Genomic DNA, 12,836 nt, shown 5'->3' with positions numbered 1-12,836 from the left:
TTATTTCAAGTTGTTGTTCATTGTTTCCTGTTTCTTCTCTGGTTCTATTAGGTCTGTTCCAAGTAATTGAAGTAACACGTCGCCTATCATCTTTAATTCCCTTATACATTTGATTACACTTCGATCGTTCATTTTATTATCTATTGCACATACTGCATCCCTATAAGCCTGTGAATCTTTTTCTGTACCTGTAACGTTAATCCTAAAAAGCTACCGGTTTAATGGCATCTTCAATAGCGATAATTGGATTGGATATAAGACAAAAAAGTGTAAAGTCAAGACAAAAATAAAAATTCATCTATTCAATTCTTACGTACATTCTAATAATAACTGGATATCTATTTTGACGTAAACAATTCTTTTTTTGTAATTATATAAATGTACGTCTTTATTTTTCTTTTTTCTTGATTGTTTTTTTATTTTTTGTTGAGGGAATGCATGACGAATTCAGACAGACATAAATTCACTCACTCACTCACTCAATGTCTGTCAGTCAATCAGTCACTCGGAAATGTACCAGCTAAACTAACTACTAAAACTTCAATACAGACACAAAACAGTTTCACTTTTACTTTTTTTTATTTATTTATTTTATCTATTTTTTTCTTATATTTATTATTATTAATATTATTAATATTTAGTATTTGTGGTTAATTTTTGGTAGTATTATATGAATGTATCAGCATAGCTAAATCAGAAAACAATGATTTATTAGTTACACATAATGAGATGAGGAGTAAGACACTGAATGGATGGCTGAGAACAGAGCGAAAGACAGTTGTAGATGATCTCTACAGCATACCTATAAGTAAAGAAAGTGAAATATCTGTGAGAGGGGGTCGCCCATGTTATTATTATTTTTATTTTCATCTGTTTCAAAAACAATTACGAAATCTCTTTCATCATCACCCTTCCACCCCCCGACCCATTTAACTTCGCTATGGATGTCAGTTCGAGACCATTCATTTCAGCTGATACTGTTGGCGACGGCGAAGATGCATTTTGTGAAATGTTTTATTTTTATATCTTTCAATTTACCTACCAATTACTGCCACTGGTTCATCTGCTACAACTTCTAGTTTTAAACTTAGTTATGCAACTACTGTTTATGCTTCTGCTGCCGCTTCTGCTCCCTTTCTTAAAATAATTTTCATATTCTCTTTTCATCTTTTAGCGCTAAAAAGAATTCCGTACTTTATAAAACCTTAACCATATTCCAGTTTTCCTTATACTAAATTTTAAGGTTTCCAAATAATTTAAACTATTAAGTTATAGTTTAAAAAAAGTTTAAACTGAAACCAAAGTATTCTATGACGACGAAGGGTAAGAGGGGGCGAATTAAGTTATGACGAATGATTTTACGTACCCCTACCCAATTTGTTAAGTTTAAAAATAATATCAAATGGTTATCATAAATTAAATTATTTTTAAAATTAAAATTAAAATTAGCGTCAAAATTAACTCATTGTGATTTTATGATTGTGATTTTATGATTCAAAGTTTAGGTACACACATTGTACTTTAATTAATTAATACGTATATACCCTTAGAAAGCTAAAATTTGATTTTTTTTTTATTAATTAATTTATTACAACTTTATTTTTGTACTCCTTAAAATCCCCTATATTACCCACCCACTAAAGATCAGAACCTTAATACTTTTTTTAGTATATGATTTCAATCCTTTGTAACCTATATAAAGTTACGGTACGTGGTTAAGTTTTTTTAGTTTCATTGCATTGTAGTGAATGATAGCTAAAACTACTAAATCCCCATTAGTTCATCATCGGTGTTATGTTTTTATTGTATTTTTAAATATTATTATTTTTAACAGCAAAAAAAACGATTACCTCCTCCTCCTTTTATGAATCTGCCCCTCGCTCGTAGTGGTAAATTTCCATCGCAAGAGATTTAGTTATGGGGAGACACTAGCGATGAGTTTAGTGGGCGAGTTAGCGGGAAAAAAGGGAAAAAAACAACACTAAACGACATATAGTTAGATTTATATAGTGAGCCATGAAATGGAAAAGTGGAATAAAAATAAATTGAGAGCTGATTTTGAACCTGAAGCCAAAAAAAGTAAATAAATAAAAAAAAAAAACGACAAAACTGACAAAAAAAAATATCCAGAACAATCAGACACTCTTCCATACTAAAAGCATGGATTTAGATAGGTCATTTTTCCGCATGGATTTGTGAAACCACAAAACCATTTCCCAAATCTCACTCATATATAAAACTAAATGAATTTTTGCACTCTACAATGTCTATGGTCCATGAAAATCACAGTCTTTTCATTTCAAAATCATTCATGTATGATAACGACCATAACCAATTAAAGAAGCAGATTAACACCCCTCGAGTACATCAAACTTAAAGTCATAGACCCCCCCCCTCCCCCCCCAAAGTTTAATCCGGCGTTAGACCAACTTCTTTTTTTTTTGCTGTTTAATTGTTCTTTCCACTATCTAAAATTTTAATATTTTATTATTTGTGTTCCATTACAGTTTTATTTTTACTCCTTACTTTTCATAAACTCTAGTTTAAAAGTATGAGAACAATAATAATAATACTAAATCTGCAATAGTAGTTGTGATACCTACTATGATTTACGTTTCATCGCAGACTTCCGGGCTTTTTTTTTGTTTAACCCAGTCAGATAATATTTTTTAATCATGTTATTTTTTATATAATTTGTATTTTTTTTTTTTGTCTAACTGTTTTTTTGTTTGGTCCCAGACAAAAAAAAAAATAAAAAAGAGAAAAAAAAAAACATAACGGAATCCCACCTTGAGGACATTTTTTTATTTTTATTTTTTGTTTGTTTGTTTGTTGTTTGTTTGTTTGTTTGTCTGCTGCTTCTGCTTCTGCACCTGGCTTAACCCCTCATTCCAATTATTAATCAGACAGAGATAGACCATATATTTTTACTGTAAGTAGAATTGTTAACCATCGCATTCTAATTCCAAATCGAGTTTCAAGTTAAGGCTGAATGAAGGTTATTTCAACAGTTTTATTGTGTTTATTATCATTATCATTGTTATCTGTTTAATATTATTATTAGTAGTATATCCAATGAAGTTATTTTTTATCATTCACATCAAATTAGTGTTTTTACCGATGACGATAAGCCAATTCGACTATAGGTGATTTACAACAATAAACTTATTATCGAGCCATCAACATCATCCATTGACAATAATAATCATACTCCCATAAAATAATATTAATATATATAAATATATAATAAACACTCATAACTAATGCTTATAATTCCGTGTTCCATAAAGAATAAAATGTTACCTTGGGGAACATCACAAGGGAACGGAAGAGACAAAATGAACTAAAAGTTAAATTTTTGTTCTTCCTTCTCGTTCGCTTTTCCGTTATGACATAATACAGTTACATACGATCTACTACATATAAAATGATAAACCACTTAAGTTTCACAAAACGTCCGTTATTTAACTAAAATTCATGATCGTGTTATAACTACAATGACAATGAATTTTGAGACTTCGCTGTCACTGTTGAATTTTTTATTTTTATTTTTATTTTTTTTTTTATTATCATTATTGTGTGGGATTCGATTAAAATCAGTCGAGCACTACTCAATGGAGATACGTACCTGCTCATGTATAATTTATAATTCCAGCTATTTTAGAACCTTCTCTACTGATGAGTTGTTCAAATAATAATTTATTTAACATGAAACGTACTTCCTTCTTTCCTTCCATTATTAAAAATTCTTATTTTAGATTTCCTTTTCTCCTTAGCTTTTCCTTAAGTTTAAGTTTATCAAAAATTCTATTTTTGATGGAAATCCGTTTTTTTAAGTTGACAGTAAAACACCCCCTAACTCTAACTCTGATTAAGGTTTTAAAATGTATAACAAAATCATAATTACATGTCGAAAAATAAAAAAAAAATAATAAAAAAAATAAAAATAAAAAGAAACTAAAAAACTTAAAAAAAATTTCTTTTTTGTTACTTTTCCTTTTCTTTTTTTTTTTTTATTTTTTTTCTTTTGCTAAATCTAATTTAATTTAATTTAATTAATTTTTTTTTTTAATTTGTAAATCGACCCATTTGAATTGCAAAATGACAAAAAAAAATATTTCAATCAGTGCTAAACTTCTTTACTAAAATACCGTAAATTAATAACTTACTGAATGAGACATATAATAACGAACGTTCTTAATTCCATTTCGTAATGGCGCCCTGTTCCCTTCTATCTCGCTATAGTTTGCAAAATAATAATATTAATAATAATAATAATAATAATAATTGGTTGGGCTTATATCGATTTCCTTCCATGCTCTCGGCTAGTATAGTACATTCACCTATTACAGGAAAAGCGCATCTCTTCTCTACACCAGCAGTTGGTCATAACTGAATTTTTTTTTTTTATTTATATTGTTTTATTATTATTATTATTATTATTATTTTTCATTTCTTCGTTGGATCATCTCAACATCATCTGGTTTTGATCTTCGGTAAAAGTTTATAATATAATATAACATAATATCTGAATTATTTTCATCAAGTGGTATGGACTACAGTGGCAAAGTTACGTAAGTAAGCCAGCCTTTAGAGATTAACATCTAGATCCTTTAGATTTCAATTTTTTTAAACTTTTAAACTTTCGATATAATGTAACATCATTGTATGGAAAGATTTATTTTCGTAGAACTGAGATCTCGAAATATGACATCAAATGAAAAAAGAAAAGTGACGCCTAAAAAAACAACAGTGAACGAATGAATGAATTCATTGAAACATGGAATCAGAGTAAAGGTGAGCGAGCGAACTAACGAGCCATAGGATGGGATAGGCTTTGATGAGATGAGGTAGACCTTAGGGTTTGGATATTTTTTTTATTTCAAGTTTTGTTTTTATATTTCTGAAATTTTCTAATTGCCTCGGGCCATAAAAAATACAAACAACAATAAGAAGGAAAATAATAATAATAATAATAATAATAATAATAGAGTGACAAAAGTAACAAAAAATAATATATAACCACATACGAATAATAATAATATGAACCAGCTGGAAGGAGGGAAGGAAGGAAGGACAAGAAACTATTATTTTGCTCATGCACTGATACGAAATCAATGCTTGAAGCCGAGAGGTTTTGAATTCAATATTATTTCAAGGTTATAATTACTGTTTGCAATTTTTTATGATGATTGCTGTGTTTTAATTTATTTTATAACGACAGGGTTTGGTTGTTTGCGATTGCGTCTTTTGTAAATTGTTCTATTATTTTATAATTAGTTAATAGTAAACATTCACCATTCAAATCCCTGAAAATTATTGTTGCTGTTTAAACTTAAGCTTGGCTTTTTATGATCTTGATACCGTTAGCGGCGGCGTTATGATCTCACATTCCATTTTTGAAATGTTTGCTTGCTGTTTCTGGTAGATTTTATTTATCATTCCCTAATAAACTCTTAAACACGCCTGATTTTTCTTACATTAACTGCTTACAGAGACTACCAATCAGCAACCATAGATCTCATCATTTTTAAGATTTATTGTTTAGAACGGGTTTATCATTTCATTTCATCAGTTTCATAAATGGTTTTTTTTGTCTGAATGTATATCTGATCATATCCAATTATGATCTTGATACGATGATCTCATGATTTATGAAATATCGATAAGAAGATATCGGTATTTCAAGTTAATTAGATTCAGACATTTTCTCACCTACATATATCCGAATTGTTTGTGTCTGATTGACTGATTGATTCGTATTCAATGACCCATCTACATGAAATGAAATAACAATCTAATAAATATATTGATGTATATATTATTATTTAACTTTATCTATTATACAAAATATAGAATGACCCTAACAAAGCATTAACAATGTGAAAAAATAATTAATTATTATCTTACTATTATTATTATATGATGATGATGATGATTAATTTTGTTGATCAATAATCTTATCAATATCTTCAACTTCAGATAATTTAAAATCTTGACTTAAACTAATGACCGGTTTTAAAGTTTCATCATTTTTATAAATTAATTTAGCTAATTTAGCTTGAGGACCCCAACCATTTATAGGAGGATTTAATTTAAATGGTAATAACCAATTTGTAATTGAAACAAAATTGTCACTTAAATTAGTTAATTCATAAATTAAATCTTCAATACAGATTAATCCTAAATCTTCACCAAATTGATCTTCAACTAATTGATTATTATCTAATTTTATAATCTTTTTAACTGGGATTTCTTCATCATCTTCTTGAACTTGAGTTAATATACATGCTCTCTTTTGAAATAATTTACGAATCGATGCTAATGATGGTTTACCCACAATGATATATGGAGCAATCAAATTTAATAAACTGAAAGTGGTTGGAGTAGCCTTAACAAACACACCAGTATTGGTTTGAGTTAATTTTAAAACATTCAATATCTTGGAAGCTTTATTTGGGATTCTTAACCCTTTAGTATGATTTGGTATTCTAATGATGAATAATAATTTATTTTCATCATCATCATCTTCTTTTGATTGGGATACACTGTCAGCTTGTTCTTGTTGTTGTTTCTTGGTCAAGTTTCTGATTCTTTTCTTTTCAAGAGCATTTGATTTATTATTACTTACCAAAGTTTCAGCTCTAATGAATTTATTCTTTTGTTGAGTTTTACGTTGTCTCTTTTGTTTTAATAATTTTTCATGGGCTTGTTCTTGCTTTTCAATTCTCTTACGATCAGCATTCTTTCTCTTACGTAAAAGAATCTCAGGGTTGGAGTTTAATATAGCCATTATGGGATATGATGATATATTATATTCTATATGATATTGGTTGATAGATTGATTTATTAACTATATACTATATGCTCTTCTTAAAAAACTTCAAAAGCATCAATCAAAAAAAAAAAAAATTCTTAGATGAGTTTCCTGTATATAATCGCATCCCAATTAGGAAGTTGTGATCCTAATAATAAAAAAAAAGAGGTTTAAGGTAGTGTAAATGGGTGCAATTTATTTATAATATGGGTATCAAAAAGAGGTAATATAAGTTATTAACGGTGTGGGTAATAGTTATTGATGATATGTGATAAGTGTTGATATGGCCAAATGAGATTTCATGATTTGTGATTTGTGTAATGTCTTGTGTGTGTTATTTTTCATGCCATGAAAATTAGATGTTCAAGAACCACACACATGATTTTTGTGTATCACGAAGACAGTAGTTACTGGTAATTTTTCAGTTTAAACAGCAAATAATATATATATATATAAGCCCTTATTATTTAATGGTAGTCTTATCTACCAGCTAGATCTACACTTGGTATTGTGAAAATAACTTGACGGAGTAATTACTCAAGTGATACGCACCCTCGTCTTAATAGGATTGATTGATTAATAATTAGTCTGCGTGGGTAGGTGTGTGGGTGAGTAATATGAAATCAATAAAGTTTATTGATCATTAACAAAGATTTAACTTCGTAGATAAGTTACGGTGAATAAGATTTACTGATTAATTAATTGTAATAGGACGTGTACCAAGATCAATAATGACTAAACTTAATTTTAATTAATTAGACCTCTCGCTAAACCATCCTCAATCTTCCCCTCCGCCTCTGTCTCTGACTTTCTGCCTAGAATTTTTTTGTTTGTTTTGTTTGTTCTCACTAACAGGTCTACCCCCTTAAAATTTGTGAGTTAAGGACAATCCCCCACTAAAAATAAAAATAGAAATAAAAATAATAAATTCACTCACTCCCATAGCACTAGACAATGGCGGTTGATGAATTAACTGTTGTGGCTGGTCCACCATTTACAAGTAATGCTTGAGAAGAAATCAACTTTATCATCTTCTATTGTCTACTATTGTCTTCAGGTTAAATTAACTGTTTAAGCTATATGAATTGCATACGATTTTATGTAGTAACAGTAATAATTTCTTTTTTTTAGTTCTCCCTGCCACTCTCCCTCCCTATCGTATCATGACATCCCGCCGTCCCCACCTTGCCCCCTTTTTCTTTTCTCTAAAATTTCGGTTCTTTCAGTTATTTCCCAAACTGAAATTTTTATTTTTAATAAAACATATTCCAATTCCATTCGTCTAAGGATCTGTTATTTTTTTTATTATATAATTATTTTTATTTAACTAAGTTGGCAATTAGCGTGCAGCAGATTCCTTGCGAGATGCTGCTTCCCACTTCTCGCTGCAGCAACAGACAGGCCGATTTGCAATAATTGTACAAAAGTAGATTAATGTGGGTTCGAGCTTGTTGTGAAAAAAAAAGAAACAGAAACCTGACGTGAATGAACAGGATTAGAATCAGCTTATGATTTGTTAATAGTAGTTTGATATTGTATGATTATAATGATAGATAAAATTACAAAGAAGTTTTTTTTTGAGTTAGCGTAGATATGAAAGGTAGTATCTTGTAAGTAAAGAACCAATAGAAAACCTCCTTAAATATAAAAACCTGTTGTAAACCAATTTGGAATAATAACATCCTAAATAGGCCAGAATGTAAAAGTTCCAGTCTCGTGTTGGTTCATTGTATTTATTTATTTATTTATTTATCAACTCATTACATTATCATTACATATTAAAAAAATGGCTATGGATAAAATTGGTCTTAACTATGGTCCTGTATACAATCAACCCTAATTGTTTACAGAAAAATCACACATTTAAAAATAAATTTTATTGTTATACCCAAAAATTTAATTCTTTTTTTTTTTTTTTTTTTCTGGTTCTCTTTTCCTTTAAAATTTTATTTGTAAAAAACTTTGATACTTATTCTCAACTAATAGTTATCATCATCATCTGGTTAAAGGATCATAACTTCATCAGTTAATCATCAGACTAATCATCCTAATAAGTCAGACCCTGTGTGTGTGTTAGACTGTGTCTTGATTTGATTCCGATTCGATTCGATTCCTGTTCCTTGCATTTTCCTTCCTTTCCTTCGGTCTCACTAAAAAATTACGTCTTTTTTTACAGTCAAAATTAGACAGCAACTACTGTGGTTTAAGTGGGGAATCAACCAATACATCAACTCAGTAACCAAGTTGGACTTGAACTACTCTTGTTATCGTATCGTCACTTTGTCAATTGATACCATTTTGATTCTGATTAGTCATTTGTCAAGTTGGATTAATCACAAAGTCTATACCCTAACTAACTGAAAAAAAGCAGCCATCGCTAAACTTTTTTTTTTGTACCACTAAATTTTCGTGATAGGGTTTGTTTACGAGTTAACTGATTGATTGAAGTGATCTACACTGTTTTTAACGTCTAACTATCTCCTTTGAACAGTTATATCCATTATTTATTCCCATATGTGTCAAGATCCATCAAATAATTCATAATCAACTATCAAAATAATCATCCTTAAATCATCATTATACCCTTTTATACCCCAAATAAAAAGTACCTAAAAAAAATCAAAAACACTCCGAAATACCCAGTAATTTAACAAGAAGAATAGATCTATAACCTTATACCCCTTTTCCTACTGTCTAAAACCATCCAAACAGTCAACTGAAATTACTTTATCATTGGGACAATCTACCTTTTTTTATATCTAAAAACTATAAGTCATTTTTTATATTTGGTGGTCTTTTTTTTTCCATACCCTTTTTTGTGACTAGTATTCTTCATTCATTCGTACGTTAATTCATTCTTTATACCCTCCCTCCTTTCCGTAATCGTTCAGAAAAGAAATCAGACAATCAACTTTATAGAGTCTTTCTAAGTCATTTATTTTTACTATCTTTTATTATATCCAAAAAAGATCAAAGGTTACTTTTTTTTTATTATCAATATTTATAGACTGGTGGGTATATATCTTTAACAACTTTTTTTTAACACATACTATAACTATTTATTATTTCGGTGGAAAATCAGCATAAACTTTTACTTATTTCATTCTTTCATTATTATCATCAAAGAAAAAGGGGTTTTTAATTAGTATTTTGGTCATATTTATAATACTATACTACAAAAACAAAATAACAATTTATACAAGTGGGATAATCAAAAAACAAAAACACAGACATTTTTAATTAATAAAGGTACTTTTATATATATAATTTTTTAAAAACTTATTTACTCCAGATGGATCCTAATCAACAACAACAACGACAACAATCATCGTCTTCAAGATCTCCTAATCATGATCATGTTCAACTGAGATCATCAGATGAATTCTTGTTAAGTTCAACTCAAGATCCAAATGTGACACCATTTATTTCGCAGCAACTTCCTTCTCAATCTCAACCTCAACATTTACAAGGTTCACCATATATTAAACAAGAGGTTGATACCGCTTATTATGGAGGTCCTCAACAAGGTTATCCATATAATCAACAGCAGCAACAACAGCAACGTATACTACTATCTCAACAACAACCTCAAGATCAATCTCAACAACAGGTAGCGCATCTGCACCACACTCCAATTCAACAACTGCATTTGCAACCATCACCTCAACAACAACAACAACAATCAAAGCAACAATATTACCAATATGATTATAATAATCCACCCCCACAACAACAACAACAACAACAATCTCTGCATGAACGCTACAGTTCCCAAACTCAAGCTGTTCCACAACAATATCATTTATTTCAAGAAGGAAGTTCCTCTCAAAGTCAAGCATATAGCCCACCAGCTCCTCAGCAACAGCAACAACAGCCATATTATGTCTCAGCTTTGCCATTAGTGAGTGAACTGGTTCCTAGTCAAGCACATGACTCTTCACCTACTTCCGAAAGTCCTCAACAAAAACGTAAACGAGCAAGAAAAGCTGATCATGGTGTACCTGGTGATAAAGGTGATAATGAATTAAAACAATTGGCTATTAATAATCTTTCGATACCATTGGTAGATTTAGCCTTTAGAATTAGACAATTAGAAAATGAAGAAGCGATTACCCCTCCTGCCAATGCACCCCATAGTAAAGTTGAAGTTCAAAAAGTTAAAGAAAATAAAGAACGTCAACGTCAACTTTTAGGTATGGTTTGGTTATTAAAATCTTGTGAATCATCCCCAACGGCGGTAGTTCCTAGAAATAGAATTTATGCAAGATATAGTGGAATGTGTGCCGATAATAGTATTATACCTTTATCACCTGCTAGTTTTGGTAAATTGGTAAGAATTTTATTTCCTGGTTTAAAGACTAGAAGATTAGGGATGAGAGGTCAATCAAAGTATCATTATTGTGGAATTAAATTAAATAATGATCAAAATTTCGATAATACTCCTCACTCTCCACAACCTCAACATATCTTACATCGTCATAAACATTCTTCATCTTCATTTGATTTTTCATTTACGGGTGGGAGTTCCCGTCAACAACAAACATCACCTGGTTCATCCTCGAATTCATCCGTTTCATATGAAGAGTCTCCATTACCTTCATCTCATTTACGTACTCCATCGTATACTCCGATTAATTCACCATCAATTAGTCATTCGGTATCCATTGGCCATCAATTACCTCTGGTTAGTCATTTGAAATATATTCCTAATTTATTTAATCTTATTAATAATGGGAATTATCCAAGTAATTCAAATCCAAATTTACCATTACAATTACCTGAAATTTATCCTTATTTAAAACCTGATGCAGATTATGATCTTGCCGATACTTTATTTTCATTATATAAAGTTCATATTAATACTTTATTTGAATCACTTCGGTTCATGCAATTACGGAAATTCTTCTCCAGTTTTAATAGTTTTAATAGTATTTTAACCACTCCAGTTTTGAAATTATATACCAGTGATTCAGTAATGGAATGGGTTAAGCAATGTGATATAATCATGTATAAAAGAATGATTCGAATGTTGGCGAAATTGCAATTACAATTCCTGATGCCTCAAGATGTTATCAGTCAATTACGACAAATATCTTCAGGTTATATGAGAACTTTAACTAATAATTTAATGAATTTAAAACCAAGTAAAACATTTGTCCTTATGAAATTAAAATTAGCTAAACATTTCGTTAATCTTTTAAATCGATTAATTAAAATCATTGAAACTGGTCAATCTGCATCTCGGATATTAATCGATCCTATTGAAAAAGCAGCTATGATTGGTGATTGGAAAAACTTGGATATTGAAGAAATCGTTTATCATGAATTACCATGTAATGATCGAAATATATCTAAGTTGTTAACAGTCTTATCAGAAGATTTCCTTACCTTATTGGAATTCAATGGCGATGCCGAGAATAAGAATGAAGGTGAATCTGGCGACGATGATAATAAATCAAATTTGGATCTGATCATGATTAAATTTAGCAATTATATTGCTGAATTTCCTGGTAAATTCCCCGGTACAAATCCTCGTTTAATCATTCTATTAACTTGTAATCTATTAACTACTTGTTTAAGAGAAATCAGTTTAAGTAGTGGTAAAGGATTTGGAGCATGGTGGATTTTAAGATGTTGGGTTGATGAATATCTTGCCTGGTGTTTAGAATTAGGAGGATTCTTACAAACTGAATTCATCTCAAGCTCCACTAGTTCATCTAGTGATTTAGAAGATACTGGGGCCATTAGACCTGGATCATCTACTTTTGGAGGTAATTTACCGGGTGTTGGTGGTGCTAGTGGTTCAGAAAATTTAGATCAATCTTCAACAGGTGCCAATTTTGATTTAGGTACTTTAGATCCAAATATTTCATTTGGACCTGTTGATTTATTAGATGGAAATTATGGTAATGAAGATATTGATCAGGAACAAGTTTCAAATCATACTTCTGCCGTGGCAGCTGCTACAAATGAAATCATTTTAAAATACGAAACTAACGTTGAGGATATGTTATCCTAA

The 12,836-nt window shown here is 30.0% G+C and overlaps 3 protein-coding genes across 3 annotated transcripts; 2 read left to right on the top strand and 1 right to left on the bottom strand. All coding sequences in view use genetic code 12, as the record gives it.

Moving 5' to 3' along the window:
* The first annotated feature begins 21 nt into the window (after nucleotides 1-21).
* On the top strand, nucleotides 22-2,113 carry DFJ63DRAFT_318586 (uncharacterized protein). The gene has a single exon (XM_064906960.1). It carries the CDS (start codon nucleotides 846-848, stop codon nucleotides 1,077-1,079), a length of 234 nt encoding a protein of 77 aa, XP_064762822.1. The 5' UTR covers nucleotides 22-845; the 3' UTR covers nucleotides 1,080-2,113.
* Nucleotides 2,114-5,938: 3,825 nt separating this feature from the next.
* Nucleotides 5,939-6,793, bottom strand: RPL7 (Rpl7p; the record flags this gene model as incomplete). The annotated part of the gene is made up of 1 exon (XM_064904909.1): nucleotides 5,939-6,793. The coding sequence occupies one exon, from the start codon at nucleotides 6,791-6,793 to the stop codon at nucleotides 5,939-5,941; it is 855 nt and encodes a 284-aa protein (XP_064762821.1).
* A 3,316-nt stretch (nucleotides 6,794-10,109) lies between these two features.
* RFX1 (Rfx1p) lies at nucleotides 10,110-12,836 on the top strand (the record flags this gene model as incomplete). The annotated part of the gene is made up of 1 exon (XM_064906047.1): nucleotides 10,110-12,836. One exon carries the CDS (start codon nucleotides 10,110-10,112, stop codon nucleotides 12,834-12,836), a length of 2,727 nt encoding a protein of 908 aa, XP_064762820.1.

Source organism: Scheffersomyces coipomensis (genome assembly GCF_036884675.1).
Source record: "Scheffersomyces coipomensis strain NRRL Y-17651 chromosome Unknown DFJ63scaffold_3, whole genome shotgun sequence".
NCBI classification, from domain to species: domain Eukaryota; kingdom Fungi; phylum Ascomycota; class Pichiomycetes; order Serinales; family Debaryomycetaceae; genus Scheffersomyces; species Scheffersomyces coipomensis.
This window is presented reverse-complemented; position numbering and strand designations above follow the sequence as displayed.